General features: G+C 41.6%; 1 protein-coding gene across 3 annotated transcripts in view; it reads right to left on the bottom strand.

Moving 5' to 3' along the window:
- The window catches only part of LIPA (lipase A, lysosomal acid type), a 105671-nt gene that overhangs the window by 28638 nt on the left and 56770 nt on the right, over positions 1–20263 (bottom strand). The window contains exons 1-3 of one of the 3 annotated variants that reach the window (XM_024121230.3): positions 6628–6817; positions 3783–3894; positions 1360–1477 (exon numbers count right to left, since the gene is read on the bottom strand). In XM_024121230.3, the coding sequence (XP_023976998.1) occupies positions 1360–1477; positions 3783–3893 (229 nt within the window). In that variant the 5' untranslated portion in view covers position 3894; positions 6628–6817. Of the gene's footprint in view, positions 1–1359; positions 1478–3782; positions 3910–6627; positions 6818–20263 lie in introns of those variants that run through there. The other 2 variants (XM_024121229.3, XM_028480953.1) reach the window with 2 other exon arrangements.

The following is a 20263-nucleotide window of genomic DNA, read 5'->3' on the forward strand; positions in this document are numbered from 1 at the left end:
GCTCATTATAGCTAGAATTTATGGCAGAACAACATGGATAAATCAGATTATATTAAGAGAAAAACAGATAATGATACAAAGCTCACATTAACACAGAGGGCTTTTAAGTTCGCTTTGAATAAAAATTTTCTACTCACATAAAATTTTAACTGAAGAAGAGACAGTTATCCAATTACCTTAATCACACCTTAATTTCCTAAGGAAAGTTTCTAAAATCAGAAAATGTTAAAAGAAAAAAAATAAGCTACATCTGGAGAGATGATTGACTAAGAATCAGATCCTTATTCTGATATCTAACAATTTCAAGTCATCTATCTAGATATTCCTCAATCTGCATTGGAAACCACAGTACTGCTTGAGTTATGAGAAAAAGAAAAAATATGTATACATTTTAAGCCAAAACTATAAGAACTTTCATATATTGCTTATGAGAGTAATTACCAGAACAAGACCACATGAAAAGCAATTTAACAATATCTATCAAAATCACAAATCCATATATCCTCTGACCCAAAAATTCTATTTCTGAAAATGTATCTTATAAATAAACTTGCACACATACAAGGTTACTTACAGCAGTAATATTTGTTAATCGAAGAAGAGAAATAGTCTAAATGCCCATCAATAGGACACTTGTTAAATAAATCATGGTACAGTTATACAGTGGAATACTATGTATCAGCAGAGATAAATGATGAAGTGCTCTCTGTATTGTATGGAAAAGTCTCCAAAATATTAAGTAAAAAATTCAAGGAACAAAAGAATGTGCATTAAAAGCCACATTTTATATTAAAAGGGAAGCAGGGAAAAATAATAATTTATGTTTGTTTCTAAAGAGTTTTTTTAGAGATCAAGCAATTTAAAATAAAGAGATTTCGGAAAGATACATAAAAACTGGGGAGGTGGAGAATGAGATGGGAGGGAGGTATTTCACTGTGTATCTTTTTATTCTCTTTGATTTTAGAACTATGTGAATACATTACCTATTCAAAAAATTAAGTAATTTTCAAACAGCAGGGGCTATCTACTTAATGCTCAAACCATTTTATTAAATGAAACACTTCCTTACAACAAAGAAAGCAGAGATTTTAGCATATCCTCAAACAAACCTGACCTTTGAACCCTGAAGCGAAATATGAGATTAGATGACTCTTGTCCTTATTTCTTTAAAAGAAGAAGTGTTTTTTATACACCTTGCATAAATGTAACATGTTGAGTACTTTGGTCTAAAAAATAATCCCATTTCAATGTTTTCAAGTTAAATCTGAACTTGGTCACTGACATAAAAAAAGAGCCAAATTCCAGCAATGCTGTTAAATTTTCAGAGCTTTCCTTTCTCACCACAGAAAACACCCATACCTCTGTCAGAATGGTTCTTCCTCCCGTGGGGGATTCGGTTAAGGCAAAGAATATATCCATCTTCTGTCACAACTAGGTGTTCCTCACTAGGGAATCCCCAGTGAGAGATAATTTCACTCTGCAGAGCAAAGGAGAAGACAAAGTGTCAGTGACATTCTCCAAAGCAGGTTTTATTTAAGAAATGAATTGTTACTGAAATTTCAGTCTGCTCAATCTAGTAGCTAACATCCCATCGCAAAAGCAAATCCTCCACTTGTTTTACCTCTGTGCTCTACTCACAGATGTTCAGCTGAACCATTTTAACATGTTCTACACCGAGTGTGTCTTATTTTACCATAGCTTTGGGCTTCTTTGTTTCCATCCTGGCTCCCAGGTACAAATGAACACTTCTTTCTTTCTTTTCTAAATATGCCAGGTAATACTGTAATCTACCGTTTTCCTTGTTTTAAGAGACCCCATCCTGGGAAATGAAGCATAAAAAGTATTAATCTGTGTTTAACCAATGGACCAATAAAACTACACTAGAATGTCAAGGTAGAGTTGAACAAGAAAAGATAAAATGATTGTGGTAGCATATGCTATTTGTTTTTCTCTTTCTGACTTACTTCACTCTGTATGACAGACTCTAGGTCCATCCACCTCACTACAAATAACTCAACTGCGTTTCTTTTTATGGCTGAGTAATATTCCATTGTATATATGTGCCACGTCCTCTTTATCCATTCATCTGTCCATGGATGCTTAGGTTGCTTCCATGTCCTGGCTATTGTAAATGGGGGTGGGATGGGGAGGGTGGGAGGGAGACGCAAGAGGGAGGAGATATGGGGATATATGTATATGTATAGCTGATTCACTTTGTTATAAAGCAGAAACGAACACACCATTGTAAAGCAATTATACTCCAATAAAGATGTTAAATAAATAAATAAAATGATTGTGGCAATCATTTTACAATATATACATAGTGCAAATCATTATGTTGTACGCCTTAAACTAATACAATGTTATATGTCAATTATATCTCAATAAAACTGGAGGGAAAAGAGGAAAAGTAAGGAATTACTTTGCTACTCCATAAGGAAAGATTCACTACTCCATAAGGAAAGATTCACTACTCCATAAGAAAAGATCCATGGGGCAATTGTTTTTTGTTGTCTTTTTTATTAAACTGAGGTATAGTTGATGTACAATATCATGTAAGTTTATATATAAACATATATGTTATATAAGTTATATATGTAAGTCATATAAGTTATATATGTTATATATATATAAACGTATATAAGTTTCAGGTGTGCAACACAGTGATTCACAATTTTTAAAGGTTAAATTCCATTTATAGTTATTATAAAATACTGGCTTGTGCAACATATAAGTTATATATGTTATATATATATAAACGTATATAAGTTTCAGGTGTGCAACACAGTGATTCACAATTTTTAAAGGTTAAATTCCATTTATAGTTATTATAAAATACTGGCTACATTCCCTGTGTTGTACAACATATCCTTGTTTATTTATTTTATACATAGCAGTTTGTACCAATTAATCCATGGGGCAATTGTTAATTGGGAGCTCAGTGGCATATGGATAACTCAATTATCCAGAAGACTTAATGTAAATGAGTACTCATTATTCTCTCTACCACAAACACTTGAAAGGATTTAAGTTTATCATTCTTACAGGAAAAAAATTTTAAAATAAAAATGCTTTTAATTTAAAAAACACTTAAAAAGAAAAGATTTGGGACAAGAAATAAAACGTAACCTTAAGACCCTGATATCAGGTCATACTCTCTTGGCTGACTATAAATTTATCTCCATCTCCAAGGCTGCCTGATTCTTCAGTTGCCTCACTGCATCAACTGTTTTAAAGCTGCTGTTTTCTGTAGAAACATGTACTTTCCTGATATTTTATGCCTAAATAAGGTATCTCCAGATTTAATTGTTTACTTAAGATTAATAACTTTGAAATGTTTTCATTACTCGAGGGATTATTTTTGCTTATTTGTTCTAACAATTTTTTTTCAGATACTTTGATTTTTGTATTGAACTATGGACATTGGTAATCTGTCCTTGTTCATCACATTGAGTATTAACATTCTTCCAAAGTTTTGACACTTTTTTTGTTGTTGTTTAAACAAATTCAGTGAGACTTAAAAATGAAATGAATGTATAAAAATATCACTTATCTTACTGAGAAGTATATGTTTTAACAGTAAATGAGGTTTGTAAAATACACATTACCTTGTAGGTAAAGTGCAGCTAGCTGAATCTAAGATTCGCACAACAGCAAAAACATAATGAGATATAAAGAGAGTAGAGTTTGTGGCTTCGTGTAGCTACATAACTGGATTTCAGAAAATAATTAACATTGATCACAGATGCATTTTTAAAAACAGATGACTTTGAGAAACTTACCACATTCATATTTGTTTCAGGATCCACAGGTGTCAGCTTCCCTCTGGATACCTCGGAATGCAGGGTCCCAAGGACCAAACAGACCACCAAACACCAGAGCCACATTTTCATTCTGTATAAAACAAGTCTGTTGTTATTTGTCTACACAAAGTTTTAATACACAAAATTACGTTGGTAAATAATGCTCCCATACAAAGTTCTGAACCAGGTTTAGGTCAGGTAAAAGTTAGGTAAAGGGCAAATATAGAACAAATGACTCAAGCCATACCTCGAAGCAAAAATTGAGGAATTCTTTTTTACTGGGTAACCTCCCACCCACCACCCCCAGTTAATATGTGACATTTGGAGCCCAGAACACCCACTCACCTCCTCACCAGGTGGTTAAACATAATGTCCCCAGAGAAATAGCAGAAAGGAGGACTCAGAAGCGAATAGGTTGAGAAAAAGGAAGATCTCCAAAATTCTGGAGCCTGTTAACCTCCCACCTTTTCCTCTCTAACTGTAATTTAAACACTTGTAAGTTCAGTGATATGAGCTCTTGCTCCCACTAGCTATTCACTTCCCTTCCTGCATAAAATTACACCCAAGGGAAAAAGTGTAATGAAAGAAAAGAGAGCTTGCAAGCGAAACAGAGGGAAAGAAGACCACCCCTCTTTGCTTCTGAGACCCTCCAGCCATCAGTAAAGACCATCTAGTTTCTGGCAGTGATGGCACAAAATCACAGTGTAGCAAAGACCTTGAGGATGGACGTTAAAGGCAAAATGAAGTGACTCTTCCAAGGACACCCAGATGGTTAGAGGCAAAGCTGGGACAACAGCCCAGGCCTCCCACGTTTTTTTAAAATAAATATAATCATTCAAAAAGATGCACGAGTGTATACCCATACAAAGACTTGTATAAAAATGTTTGTAACAGCTCTATGTGCAACAGCCAAACACTGGAAAAACCCAAATGCCCCTAATGGGGGAATGGGTCAACATACTGTGATATATACATACTACTCAGCAATAAAAAGGAATGCACATAAAATAACATGGATGAATCTCAAAACAATTATGGTGAGTGAAAGAAGCCAGACCATATAAATAAATATGTATGATTTCATTTCTATAAAACTCCAGAAAATGCAACCTTATCTCTATTGACGTAAAGCAGATCAATGGCTGCCTGGGGAGACGAGGGCCAGGAGCTAAGCATTGCAAAGGGAAATCTTTTGGGGGTGATGAACAGGTTAATGATATTGAACGTATCACAGTTTCACAAAACATAAAATTGTACATTCTAAATATGCCCTGTTATTTTACATCAGTAATACAATACAGCTGTTTTTAAGACTTGGGCTTAAACTGAGTATTCCACAAGTCTTAAGAAATTGGTTCTCAGAAGATTGCAAAAGTGAACTGACTCCCTTCTGTCGATGCATGGTGCTACAGTGATTTCTCCCAGCAGTGGTGAACCTGGAACTTCTAGACAGGAGGGGATGTTATCTTGAGTCTCTACTGGCAAAGCAAGCCCACTGTGCTTACTCACAAGTTTGTATTTCTCTACAGTGGTTGGGAAGGGCTGTACAGTTCCGGGCTACCTTTTATCATAAATATAACCTTCCAAAAGCCCATTATTACTCGGGATTAAGGAGTATATTGAAAGGAAAAGTTAAAGTCTGTAACCACAATTTGAAACAGTGAAGCCTCTGGCAGTACCTGCGTTTCCACTCAGGCCTAGCCTCCGGGACCTGGACCAGCTGTCCACAATGGAAGATCCAGGGAGATAACAGCTGAAGCCACTCAACTGGAAATGCCACCCAGTTGATTTTTCCTTCCAACAAAACACTAGTTTTTCAACCTACTAGTCCAGTAATTGTCATAAGGATGAGGAATGAGAAGTTCAAAAGAGAAAAAGCCTCCTCCAGGATGCATTCAATGTGCTTTGCTGGGCTCTCTTAGCAACTTTCATCTCAATCCTTTTTATACTGTAACAATCCCATTAAGCACTTGTCTGTCTTCATTTTACCCCAGCCCGAGGGCAAAGCCAGCATCTGAGTCAACTCTGAACCCCCAGGACCTAGCAAAGTGTAGATGCACAAGACAGATTTTGAAAAATGGGATTGGGGCGGTCCAGAGTTCAGTGGCTGAAGAAAAGCTCCAAAGTAGCTTGTCATTCAGCTTTCTAATAATAACACCACCACAAATAATTTCCGCTCCCATTTAAGCTCCTGCTATGCTCCAGACTTCTGCAGGCAGCGCTTCCGACCTACTATGTTAATTACACCTCCGCCAACTCTCTGCAGTACCGTTAAGTCCTTTTTCCAGGAAACTGAGCCTCACCCAAGTTAAGTACTGGAAGCAAAATGCCAACTGGTTAAATAGTATCGCCAAGATATTCACCAGGACCGAGGTCAAACCGTTCTCGACCACCCCTTGACTAACAAGTTAGAGTGGTCTGCAGGCGGCCTGGGTGAGTTAATGGGAGTAAAGGACAAGGAGGAAGGAGGTGAGGGAAGCTGGGAACCAGAAATCCTGCGCGCCGCTGCAGCCCAGCGGCGACCCCGCCTGCCCAGGAAACCCGAGGGCACCCGGGAAAGGGCAGGCAAATTCAAGACAGCCCTCAATTCCTGGGTCACCGCGAGATGCCTCGGGCGATCGCCTGCAGAAGAGGCACCCGCAGGTGCTCCAGGTAAGACGCGCCGGAGACCAGCGCAGAGGGCCCTGCCGGCGTGCAGAGGCTCCGGGCCGGCGGGAATGAGCCTCGGAAGCGGTGCGGGGCCCTGGCCTCAGAGCCCGTGGAGGGAAGCCGAAGCCGAAGCTGCGGCACCCGTACCTGGCAGCGCACCGGGGCCGGCACTCACCTGGAGCAATCCTCCCGGGCCGCTGTCCACAGCCGCAGTGCCGGCTCGCGGGGCTGGGTCCCCGGCTGGGAACTGGAGGGGGCGGCGACGGCTGGACGCCAGGGCCCGCCCCCGGCTCCGGCTACCAGCGCCCCCAGTCAGAGCAGCCGGCCGCCGGGAAGTGCCGCGGAGACACCGCCCAGGCCTGGCGCCGCCGCCGCTTCTGAGTGGGGCCTCCGCTGAAGCGGAGCATGCGCCGTGGACCAAGAGGTGCGGCGCCAGGCGGCCTCCTCCCCGGCTGAGTCGATTACTAGCTCCACCTGCAGGCCGCACCCGCCCGGTCTCCTAGCGGCTGCCCCCGGCTCTGCCCCAGGGGCTCTTGCAGGGCCGCCACTCTGCGCCTAGCACGGAAAACGGGCTCTACAGATGAAAAGAAATTATATGCTACGTATAAAGCCCTTAGCGGTGTGCCTGCTGCAAAGCAATCTTGCTGTACATTTTATTTTTATTGCTAAAATGCCTAGCATTTTTAAGACACTAGGGGTATAGTAGCCAAACAAGAGCCCTCTTCTGCTTACATTCTAACGGGAAGAAACAACATGAATAAATTTAAAAAATGAGGTAATGGAAAGTGCTATGAAGAGCAATAAAAAACTAAGGGATAATGAAGGTGGGTGCTATGTTATATACAAGGTAATCAGGAAAGGACTCTCTGATGAAGTGACACCGGAGCACAAACAAAAAGGAGGTGACTCAGAGCCATGTGGATACTGGGGAAGGAGTATTCTGAGATGAGAGAATAGCAAATGCAAAGGTCCTGAGGCAGGAATATTCTTAGTAGGTTCTAGTAAGCGAAATTCGGTCAATACGCGTGGTGGAGAGTAGTAGAACATGAAGTCCTAGAGGTGCTGTAACGACTCTGCTATTTCTTCTGACCAAGATAAGAAGCCATTGGAAGGTTTTCAGGAGAAAGGCAACAAAACCTTGTCAGTCATATCATTTGTAAATATTTTTCCCCATTCCATAGGTTGTCTTTTTATTTTGTCAGTGATGTCCTTTGCTGTGCAAAAGCCTTTAAGTTTAACTAGTCCCCCCCCCTTTTTTGCTTTTGTTTCCTTTGCCTTTGGAGACAGATCTAAAAATATATGTATATGTTACTATGATTTATGTCAAAGAATGTTCTGCCTATGTTCTCTTCTAGGAGTTTTATGGTTTCAGGTCTTACATTTAGGTCTTCAATCCATTTTGAGTTTATTTTTGTATATGGTGTGAGGAAATGTTCTAATCTCATTGTTTTGCATATAGCTGTCCAGTTTTCCCAGCACCACTTGTTGAAGTGTCTTTTCTCCGTTGTATATTTTTGCTTCCTTTGTCATAGATTAATTGGCCATAGGTGTGTGGGTTTATTTCTGGGCTCTCTATTCCATTCCCTCTTAATAGTTTAACTGCCAGCAGGCCATTTTTCACTTTGTCACGAAGAAGGGGACAATGAGTCCTGAAGGAAATGGGGGAGCTTGCCCTGTCAATATTGGGGCAGGGGAGCATTCCAGGTGGAGATTCAGAGGGTGGCAGGGGTAGAGGTAAGGATGGGGAAGTCCATCACGTATGGCCACATAAATCCTTGCGAGAACTTTGGCTTTTACTGATTTGAAAATGCTTTTGTTGTTTTATTTTAATATTGCTTATTATTGAGTTTGTGGTTGTTCTGTGATACACTTACGTGATATTTTAAAACAATGAAATTGTGCTTATGTCTTTAAACAATTTGTTTGCAGTGCCTTCTATACCCCTTGTAACATTATAATCCACAAATTTCTGTTGGAGTTCTATAACATATTATCATTTTAAAAATGATTCATGGTTCAAAACAAAACAAAAACCAGACAAATGAAAAAACAAACAAACAAACAGTAAAACTCAGAGGAGCTATTAAAGTAGAGAGAGAGAGGGCAATTACACTTTTTGTCTGTACCATTCATTTCATTATAGAGAATGAATCTTCCAAAGAAAAGAAGAACCAGGCTAAATCCCTGGGATCTTTAGGAGAAAAGAAGGCGTGAAAGGGAACAGACTGAGACCTGAGTAAAGGCCACAGTGGTCAGCAGAGCTGGGTTCTCCCACAAGATCCTGGTTACCCTGTAAACCCTGCGAATATGGAAATCAGTGTCAATACTAAGTGCCAACCAATTATAGACAACCAGGCCAGTCTCACAATTACTCTCAAAAGATCAGTCTTTCCAAGTATTGCAGAATTTGTCTGCATTTTATAGAAAGCACATATCTGAATGTAGTTAAGGAAGCAACTATAGACAGAACTAGCAGATGCAACATTAGCTTTAAAAGATGTTCTGTACCTTTATATCTGCTGGCTTGTTCCTTTTTTGTGTAGGCAACTTTCTAGAATTTCTCCTTATTCTCCACCTCCTCCTCCAACCCTTCCCCTTCCTGTGTGAGTCAGAACTAAGCTGTCAGAGCAGAAAATTAAAAGCCTCTCTCCTTGCCTCAAATTTAGAAAAATACATATTTATTTTTTGTTTTTATGAAACTTTTATATGTTATCACCATCAATCATGTTGGGTACAAAAGAAGAAGGCGGCTTCCTCAAGGGAGTGGAAGAGTGACCAGGTCATGACTTGTGATGCGAAGAAGGCGGCTTCCTCAAGGGAGTGGAAGAGTGACCAGGTCATGACTTGTGATGCTTGACTGTAGACACACCTTTTCTGCAGGTCCTCAAATGTCTGTCCTGCTCAGACTTGTGAAATAGTTCAACAGTTAACGAGAAGGGCCTCAACATTAGAGGACTGAGAAAGCAGGGAAAGAACTGTGTTATTATATTATGCTTTATGTTATCTTGAGTGGAAGATAAGGAGTCTATACAAATGTTTTGACTCAAGTCTGTCCCAGCTTCTATTTTCTGTTTCTCAGTTTCTATAGAGGTCCTATCGAATGACCTCATAAATCTGTTCCAGATGAAGAGCTGTCTATAAAGTGCTCTATGATTCGATGACCATGTGTGTCACAAGGTCTGTAAATTGCTCTGAAAACTGCTGTGAGAATTACTTTGATATAATTACTTATGACAGCGAGATTGCAAAACTTCAGAGAGCATTTTGATCACCATGCAGCATGCTTTACAGCTAATCTGTCCAAAAGAGGAAAATAAGGAATGGAGAATAGAATAATGTGCAGGTGGCCATGAACATGCAACTTAAAATATCTTAGTTTGTAACCATCAACCTTACTCCTACAGAGGATCTATTCTTATACTAGCTTCAACTTTCCTGTTCATGTGGTGTATACCCCAAGCGCTCAATGTCAGCTTTTTGAGAACAGGTATCACGACTCGTATCAGTTTGGATTCTAACTAGGACACTTAAAATGGGATGATTGAGAGAGCTGATTTACAAAGGGACTATTTAACAGTTGTTGGGTAGGGGAATCACAAGACAGCACAGCAGTTAGCCATCCCTAGGCCCAAAGAGATGAGATGGCTACTGGAAAACAGAAGGAAAGAGTCTCATAGAAGCCCCCTTGAAAGGAACAGTACCCTTCAGTAGACTGACGCAGCACGTAGCCTCTCAGCAGGAGAGAACCAGAGAAATAAACCCTCTACCATCACTATCTCTCTCCCTTCTTCTGCAAAGTGCTCCCCATTGACAAAACCCAATCAGTAGCTGGAGGACACAGGAACCTGTTAATATAGTCTAGTCCATGATCCTTCCACTTCACAGGGCAGGATGGAAAAAGAAGAAAAATGGAGCTAGACTGGGGAAATTCAAGATAATGTTCACATGATCTTTCTACACTTTACGCTGGCAGAGGGAAGTAGGAGGAAGTCCAGAATTGTGGGTAACAATGCAGACTCAGGGGTCAGACCTCCCAAGTTCAAGCCAGTGTCTACAACTTGTTAGCTGTGCAAACTTGGGGAAGATTTTTAACTTCTTTCTGCCTGTTTCCTCATCTGTAAAATAAAATTAGTAGTGTCTAAGACCATTTCAAAGTTTAAACAAGATAAAATGTGTAAAAAGCACTTATGAGTTATTTGTAGTGAGGTGGATGGACCTAGAGTCTGTCATACAGAGTGAAGTAAGTCAGAAAGAGAAAAACAAATACCGTATGCTAACACATATATATGGAATCTAAAAAAAAATTGGTCATGAAGAACCTAGGGGCAGGATGGGAAAAAAGATGCAGACCTACTAGAGAATGGACCTGAGGACACGGGGAGGGGGAAGGGTAAGCTGGGACAAAGTGAGAGAGTGGCAGGGACGTATATACACTACCAAACGTAGGGTGGATAGCTAGTGGGAAGCAGCCGCATAGTACAGGGAGATCAGCTCGGTGCTTTGTGACCACCTAGAGGAGTGGGATAGGGAGGGAGGGTGGGAGGGAGCGATACACAAGAGGGAAGAGATATGGGGATATATGTATATGTATAGCTGATTCACTTTGTTATAAAGCAGAAACTAACACACCACTGTAAAGCAATTATACTCCAATAAAGATGTTAAAAAAAAAAAAGCACTTATAATAGGTCTGGCATATAGCACTCGATAAATGTTGGTTAATTGTTTGTTTTTTTTTTAAACATTTTTCCTTACAGTAAATTCCTTTCTATAAATCCAATTTATTTGCTTATTATTAATGGCTTTTAGTTATCATATAGGTTCAATATAATTCCCACTTTGGTGTGTATATATCTAACACTATTCTCCTCTGCATACCTAATTTTACAAAAATGGGCTCATACTATACATATTATTTAATTGTCTACTTTATTCCCACTTAATATTGGAAATCTTTCTACGTCATTCAACATTTTAAAAATCATTTTTAATGGTTGCATGTATAATTTTGTCATTTGGAGGTACAATAATTTACTAACAAATCCCCTTTGTTGTATGTTTAAGTTATTTCCATTTTAAAAAACCAGTATCAGGGACTTCCCTGGTGGCGCAGTGGTTAAGAATCCGCCTGCCAATGCCGGGAACATGGGTTCGATCCCTGGTCCGGGAAGATCCCACATGCCGCAGAGCAACTAAGCCTGTGCACCACAACTACTGAGCCTGCACTAGAGAGCCCGCGAGCCGTAACTACTGAAGCCCGCGTGCCTAGAGCCCATGTTCCGCAACAAGAGAAGCCTGTGCACTGCAGCGAAGAGTAGCCCCCTCTTCCCGCAACTAGAGAAAGCCTGCGCGCAGCAATGAAGACCCAACGCAGCCAAATAAATAAATAAATTTATAAAAAACCAATATCAGCTATTATGCATGGTAATTCCATTAGGATAAAGTCTTTGAAATAAAATTTATAGGTCTAACAAAGGTTCTCCTTTAAGGATTTTTCTTATTTGTTCTTATTAATATTTTATTCTTCTTTCAATATTGTTTAAAGATGCCAACATAGGGACTTCCCTGATGGCACAGTGGTTAAGAATCCGCTTGCCAATGCCGGGGACACGGGTTCAATCCCTGGTCCAGGGAGATCCCACATGCCACGGAGCAACTAAGCCCGTGCGCCACAACTACTGAGCCTGCGCTCTAGAGCCTGTGAGCCACAACTACTGAGCCCGCGTGCCACAACTACTGAAGCCCACGCGCCTAGAGCCCGTGCTCCGCAACAAGAGAAGCCACCGCAATGAGAAGCCTGTGCACTGCAACGAAGAGTAGCCCCCGCTCACCGCAACTAGAGAAAGCCCGCGCACAGCAACGAAGACCCAACGCAGCCAAAAATAAATAAATAAAAATAAATAAATTCAAAAAAGAAGAGATGCCAACATATTAGACAAACAAATCTTTGGTAATGTAAGTGTTAACTTCTCTGGAGACAACCATACAATCCTTTAAGATGATGACATGAAAGTGTGTATAAGTGAGACTGAGGTTTCTGCAGCCTAGAGGTTTCCCTCTCTTTGGGAGTAAATTTAAAGTGACATATTGGCAAGACAATAATTCAACTGTAGCGTTTTTTTTTTTTAAATGGGTAAGCATTTTATTTATTTACTTTATTTTGGCTGTGCTGGGTCTCAGTTGCAGCACGCGGCATCTTTAGTTGCGGCATGCGAACTCTTAGTTGCAGCATGCATGCGGATCTAGTTCCCTGACCAGGGACTGAACCCCGGCCCCCTGCATTGGTAGTGCAGAGTCTTACCCACTGGATCACCAGGGAAGTCCCTCAACCGTAGCTTTTGAAAATATTTCCTTTCCAAACGTTAACATCCGGTAAATGAACATATCCCCTGTTAGATCAAAGAACTCAACACAGGCAAAGCACAAGCATGGGTACTCCCTTCACCTCCATGCATCATCTTAGACCTTTCTTAGACCCCAGGCTGCTCCAGGAAATTCTGGTCACCTAGAAAGACCCTTCACCTCTAGCTCATACTAAAATATGAGTGTCTTCCTAAGTACTTCACATCCAATATCTCTATAACCCCTTGCAAATATGCATAAAATTCTCTAGACTGCTCACTTCTTTATCCAAAAAAGAAGGATGCTATGTCTTTCTAATTCATTTTAGGTGACTCCTGGCACAACTAAGTCTCTCACTGAAAGACAGGTAGTAAGTAATATCTGAGAGAGATGAGAATAAGACAAAAAGGACTCACTTGTTTTCATTTGGCTTAAAGAGAAAAAAAAGAAAGTACTCTATTATAAGCAGGACTCAGACCAGTGCATGATACAGTGCAAAACTTTTCATACAATGTGGTTAAACACAATATTCAAGCACATGAAGGTCATCTTCTGACAGATGAACTGGGCATTGTTTTCAATAGTTTCCTTAGTGTAACTTTATACAATTCTTGCCTTCAAAAGTGTCTGGTGTCTTGATACTTGTTAAAAAGACTGATATAAGACAAGCACATCTCAACAGTGAGAGACTTAGGAGATCATTCTCATGCCCGTCTTCAGAATACATCATCAGAGAACTGATCACCATCGTCATCCCTTACTTCTTGGTATTTCCCCCAAAGTCTACCCTCTGGATTATAGGTATGCATTTTAATATTCAATCTTTCAGCTAATCTTTGTCCTGTGATCTTGGCTTGCATCTCCTCACAACTGTTTCTGCTTTCTGAAGAGCCAAAGAGCCTTCCAGGAAAGCAGCCGTGTAGGTGTACAGTGACGTGGTAGAAGTCCAGCTGCTGTGATGCCATTAAGATACTTCTTATCCTTGTGCCTCCTTCTTCAGAGGAAACAGGAGGCCCTCTTCTCGCATAATGACAAAAGGGAATACATTTAAGTTTATGTGGTGAGGGCGCTGGGTTTTTGGCCCAAATTCCTAGCACTTCCATGAATGAGGCTCCTTCTGAGTTCCACTATGAAGGCCTATCCACAGGTACAGTACTTGTGTTTTCCTCTGAGTGATTTTTACCTTGTGATCCTTTGTAACCTATCAATAAACAGGTCGTCAGAGCTGGAGTATCTTCTGCTTCACTTGAATGTCGATGCTGAGGGAGGTACTCACTAGCTTGGGAAGAGGAAGGCGCCCGGGCTCTGCAGCTGGAAGGCCGGCTCTCTCCCGCTGCGGACTCGCTTTTGAAGTCTCTCCACCGTTCGTGAAGGGGACGAGTGGTCCCTGTTTGTGTGAGGTTGCTTTAGATGACCTGCTGTTATCTGCGGAGGAACAGCCAGGAACGGGTCATAAATTGTCACGAATCACTGTCAGAATTCTGGGCCTTATCCGGGTCCACATCCTCTCCCGCAACGGCTTTTCGCCTTGGTGCACGGTCTATGGGATGAAACAGTTCGCGTTTCCTCCAAGCTCCTCACGTCGTGCAGTTTGGCCACAGAGTCGAAGCTCTTTTCACCCTCGGCGGGCAATTTGCAAGTGACCTTGTCGTTGTCAAAGCCTCGCCTAGCGCTTCAGCGCCTCCCGGAGCTCTGCCGGACTCGGCGGCCCGAGTCCCAGGAGCTGGGGCTCCAAGCGGGGACACGGGCGCAAGGCTGGAGGCCGACGGACAACTCGGTCCCCCCGGCAGTCTCGCCACGTGCGCCCATCGCGGCCGTTGAGGATGTTGATTCGTTACCAAACCGCCATCTAGAAAGCCAGTCACGATTTAAACTTCCATCGGAGATCAATTATTGCAGGACTGGATCATATTTTGAATTTTTAAAAATTTCTTTACCAAACATTGAGATTAAGTCCTAGTAATGAATCTGCAGGTCCAATTTGTGATGGCAACTGGATGCGATTACAGAGTCGCTGAGGTGTTAAGATGTGAGGACCTGGGCTTAGACTTTGGAGTCAGAATTCTGGTCTGTCATTTCTTAGTTGTGTGGTCTCAGTGCCAATTTCTTTCTCGTTAAAGGATTGCTTAACTATGTCTACGCAAAGGGCAGATGGATCTTGGGGACAGTGGATTTTAGTCAACTTAATGAGATGGTCACTTCAGTTTAGCTGCTGTTCCAGCTTTTCATTGTTGGAGCAAATTGACCCATTCTGGGGCAGGTGGTATGCAGCTATGCAACTGGTAAGTGCTGTATTATCTATTCCTGTTAGTAAAGACCAATAGAAGCAGTTTGCTTCCAGCTGGCCAGACTGGAAAGTCACCTTCCCTCTCTTATCTCAGGGATACAGCCCTCTGTCACTATTTTCTTCACAGAGACTGATATTTCTTCATTTCCCAAGACATCATGCTGGTCCACTGTGATGCTGATGGTATGCTGCTGATTTGGACATGGTAAGCAGGAAGTTGCAACCATTCTAGACACCTTGGTAAGACTCATGTATATCAGTGGGTGGAAATAAGCCCCTTAACATTTCAGAGGTCTGCCACCTTAGTGACGTTTCTAGGAGTCCAGTGTCTGGGGCACGTTGACATGTACTTTCCAATGTGAAATACAAGTTGTTGCATCTGCTCCCTTCTACTACTGATAAAGAGGCACCAAGCCTAGTGGGCCTCCTTGGAGTCTGAGACAATGTGTACCTCGTTTGAGCCTGCTACTTTGACCCATTTTTCTGAATTATCCTATAGGCTGCCAGTTTTGAGTGCCCACAGAGCAAGAGAAGGGTCTACAACAGGTCTGAGCTGCAGGCAAGTTGCTCTGCTACTTGTGCCATATGACCCAACAGATTTGAGACGCCCAAAGTGTCTGTGTCAGATAGTGATGCTCTGTGGAGCCTTTGTCAGGTGAATCACAGAACACACCTTTAGGATCTTGGAGCATAGCTATGTCATCCTCTGCAAATTACTATTCTCCTTTGAGGAGCAGTGTCTGGCTTGTTCAGGACTCTTAGTAGAGACTGAATGAATACTTGACAATAGGCCATCAAGCTATATGTGATTGACTACCCATCATGAATTGGGTGTAGCCTGACCAATCAAACTATAAAGTTGGGAGTGCACAGGAGCTCTCCATCATCAAGAAGTTCTGTGGATGAAACGGAGCCCGTGTAGGACCTAAAGACGCAAGGAAGTCCCACAAGCAAGATTCCCATGACCTGTATTCTTTCTACATTGCCTTTTCTCTCTCAGTCCTCACCTATGTCCTCAAGGGCAGTTCCATGTGACTAGCTGACCGAGGAAGAGATTCTTTGGACCAGTTTATACATGGTTCTGCATGACAGGCTTGGTACCTCCCCAAAGTAGACAACTGTAGCACTCTAGCCCCATTTAGGGGTGGTTCCGAAGGACAGTGGTTATGGGAATTTCCCCCAGTGGAAGAGCTTTGAACAGTTAACCTGCATGTTAATCTTTCCAAGAAGGAAAGATGTCCAGAATTAATGGATCTACATTGACTGTGGCTCCTTTAACCTGGAAGCTGAAATTGCTAAGTCACCACTTTGGGCTCCTTATTCCAGCAATGCAACAGGCATCAGTGAGTCCTGGATCTCTGTCTCCACGTGTAACCATGGACGCCATGAATTCAGTCTGCCCGGGGTCCTGGTAGTCAGAGAGTGGCTCCATGTAGAGCTTTAGTTCCTCATAGCCATGACCCACAGTAGTCCATGGATCCTTCACAATTTGCTCTAAAGGGCCTCTCTTGTTGGGATCGAGAATGAGAAATTTCTCTAGCAGATATTCACATTCCATTGACAAGAATCGAATGTGATATATTCTGCTCAGAACCCGCTCCCACAGCTCCTTGGGTTTCTGTCCTTCAAAAGGCAGGAATCCATCGGCCAGTGTAGACAGGATGACTTCCTGTGGTTCTTCCCTGGAAGAGTTCCAGACAGCATGAGGGGGACCACCCCAGAAGGTGTCCAGCTTGTTGTAAAAGGTGCATTTGTTGCTGAAGCCAAAGTCTGATGTTCGTGTTCACATCCAAGAGCAGGTTTTCTGCCTTTAAATCTCTGTGAACGATACCCTCCTGGTGGACTCTGCTTTCAGCTGCTTTGCTTTCCTACTGCCACGAGCCACGAGCTACTCAAACACCTCTCTCCACTAGCATCCTCCTAACAAGGCGGAGAGTTTCCTCAGCCTCCGTCACTTCAACTACTTCACTATGTTGGTATGATCCAAGCCTTCATGATTCCTGCTTTGCAGGACAGTCTCCGGAGGCTGGAGGAGTTCTGCTGAGTCTCATCAATGATCTTCACGGCTCTCACTTTCTCAGCCAGCATATGCCGGCCAGCTTCACTGTAGCCCAGTCTTCCTTGCCAACGGTCTCGAGGGTCTGGAGGAGACCATGTGAATCTGGGTCTCTCCTCAGCAGAGACGGCTTAGAGGCCCCGCAGCATGCTGGACTCACTGCTGTGCTTGGAGTCGAGGCATCCTAAGGTCGGCTTACGTCTGGGAAGAGCTGGTGAGAAGCTTGGTCCAAATCAAAAGAAAACCAGTTCAAAGTTCACCCCATGAACTGGTCTTTATGACTGAATTAAAACACAATGCCAGACAAAAATGAAAATAAACTAAACAAATAAGAAAAACTGAAAAAGGAGTGAGTAAAAAGAATAAAGAAAAAAGAAAGAGAATAAAAAGTAAAAATGAGAAAAAGAAAAAAGTGAGAAAAAGAAAGTAAAAAATGAAATAGACAAAAATGCCAATGGGTACCTTTGGTACCCAAAAATGCCAATGGGTACCAATGACCAAAGGGTACCTTTGGTCAAAGTCTCTCAGGTGACTGAAAAGCAGCTTCCTGGGCCAGAAGGACTGACAATTTAGGCCCAGCCAGGGACCTGGATAAGTGCTAGGAACTCCAAAGCAATAGTTTCGTATGAGGTCATGGGAAGAAATGAATCTACCAACAAGGCTGGGGATAATCCATTGTGATTTTCTCACTTTTTGATCTCAAAACCCCCTTACTCTTTCAAAAAAAAACATTAAGGGCCTCAGAGAGCTTTTTTCTATGGGTTATAGCAAGTGACATTACCTTATTAGAAACTGAAACCTGTAGTATGCTTCAGTGGCCTTTTCTAGTTTGGAAAGGTGTGATCATTTCTGGCTTTTGAAAACCTCATAATGTCTACACTTAAAATATTCAATATCCTTTAAAATCTGAATGATTCGGCTCAAAATAATGTCACAACTTAACTGGCATGATGATACTGTCTGAAATGTTCTGTTGCCTAAGACACAGTAAAGAACATTATTAATAACTCTAAAGCTGAAGGGAAGCTAGCAGGCACCATAGTTTGATTTCTTATTCACAGTTCTGCCCAGTTTCTTTGGAGTACATTTCTCTCTTTCCACACTCTTTCTCTCTTTCTCTCTTTCCTCAGGGCTCTGTACTAACTCCTACTTCTGCCTGGAACATTCTCAGAGATCCATATGGTTTCCTCCCCAACCTCATTCAAGTCTTTGCTCCAATGTCACCTTCTCAATGCGACCTTCCCTGATTTACCTATTTGGTCTTACAAAACTCCTTGCATGTCTTATCTGCCACCCCTATTCCAAACTATGTATTAGGGAAATTTTTTAAACATACAAAAAATTTTAACGTATCTTCCTCATGTATCTATCATCCAATATCAATAATTTGCAACATTTTTGCAATCTTAGTTTATACATAAACACTTCAGTCTGCATCTTTAAATAAATGTATTTTAGAAACACTGCTACCATGCCATTATCAAATCTAAGCTAACATTATCATATACCAGTTTATATTCAAATCTCCCGGTTATCTCAAAGATGTCTTGTTATAGTTGATATGTTTGATAAGGTACATATATTGCTTTATAATTTTTCCATAGCTATATCACCACTTAAAATACTACATATTTTACATATCTGCTTCCTGTCTGTATCTCCCATTAGAATTTCAACTTTGAGCAAACAGAGATTTTTGTTTTGTCCTTTGTTCTAGGTATCTTCAGCACCTAGAATGGCTTTCACATGCAGTAGGCGTTCAATAAATGTTTGTGGAATGAATGAATGAATGGAATTGGCAACAAGGATGTGACAGTCAAGGGGTATGCTGTCTGAACCTGGTCAGATCTGTTAGTTTCTCTCTCCAAAACTTTGAGCAACTTTTCTGAGCCTTGGTGTTCCCATCTGTAAAGTGGGACTAATAACACCCACTTTGCAGAACTGATTGCAGGGCTGCAGTCTTGTTGTGAGAAACAGAGAAAATATGCGTACAGTGCCTGGCATGTAGTATACCCTCAATGAGGCTACTATTTGTATTTTTCATTAAATTACAGATCTTGAGATGAGATCATCCTGGATTAGGATTAGCCCTAAATCCTATGACAGTGTCCTAATGACAGAAAAGGAGAAGACACAGGGACACACAGGGAAGAAGACCATGTGAAGACAGAAGCAGAGACTAGAGTAATGCAGCCACAAACCAAGTAAAACAGGACCCATCAGAAGCTAGAAGAGGCAAGAATGGATTCTCCCCTAAAGCCTTCAGAGGGAGTGTGGCCCTGCCAACATGTTGATTTTGGATTTCTAGCCTCCAGAACAGTGGAGAACAAATTTCTGTTGCTTGGGGATTTCTGTCTTACACCACGTTTGGGAGTCCTGTGCCTCGGATCAACCAATCCGATGGTTTGGAGCATGTTCACCATATTTTCAACGGACTTGAAGTTCAGCCCAAACTGGTTCTCAGTCTTCATTTATCTCTCTCTCTCTGTCACTATTCTCAATATATCTCCCCCAACTCCCACCCCCACTCTCCTACTTTTATGATGGACTCAGAGGCACCAAAAGATCTACTGATTTCTTTCTGGCTTGTTCAGAGAGTTGTGACAATGGGACAAATATCAATTGGATGGTCTCTACTTATGTGATCTGATGCTGTACAAATACATTTTCCATCATCCTATGAAAGGTCAGGAGGGTGGGACAAATAGAAATATCAAGAGTGATTGGAGAGGACCTGCACAGAACGGGAGAGGCAGCATGTGGAAAGGAAGGCCTCTGGAGTATGGAGTTACAGAATTTGGAGGATGATTGAACAAAGGCATGAGGAAAGGGCAGACGGCAGAAGCAAGAAGAACTACGATCGTGCAGCCTGTGGAACAAAAACCACATTCATAGAAAGACAAGATGAAAAGGCAGAGGGTTATGTACCAGATGAAGAAACAAGATAAAACACCAGAAAAACAACTAAATGAAGTGGAGATAGACAATCTTCCAGAAAAAGAATTCAGAATAATGATAGTGAGGATGATCAGGGACCTTGGAAAAAGAATGGAGGCAAAGATTGAAAAGATGCAAGAAATGTTTAACAAAGACCTAGAAGAATTAAAGAACAAACAAACAGAGTTG

The sequence above is a fragment of the Physeter macrocephalus genome, chromosome 20, assembly GCF_002837175.3.
Source record: "Physeter macrocephalus isolate SW-GA chromosome 20, ASM283717v5, whole genome shotgun sequence".
NCBI classification, from domain to species: Eukaryota; Metazoa; Chordata; class Mammalia; order Artiodactyla; family Physeteridae; genus Physeter; species Physeter macrocephalus.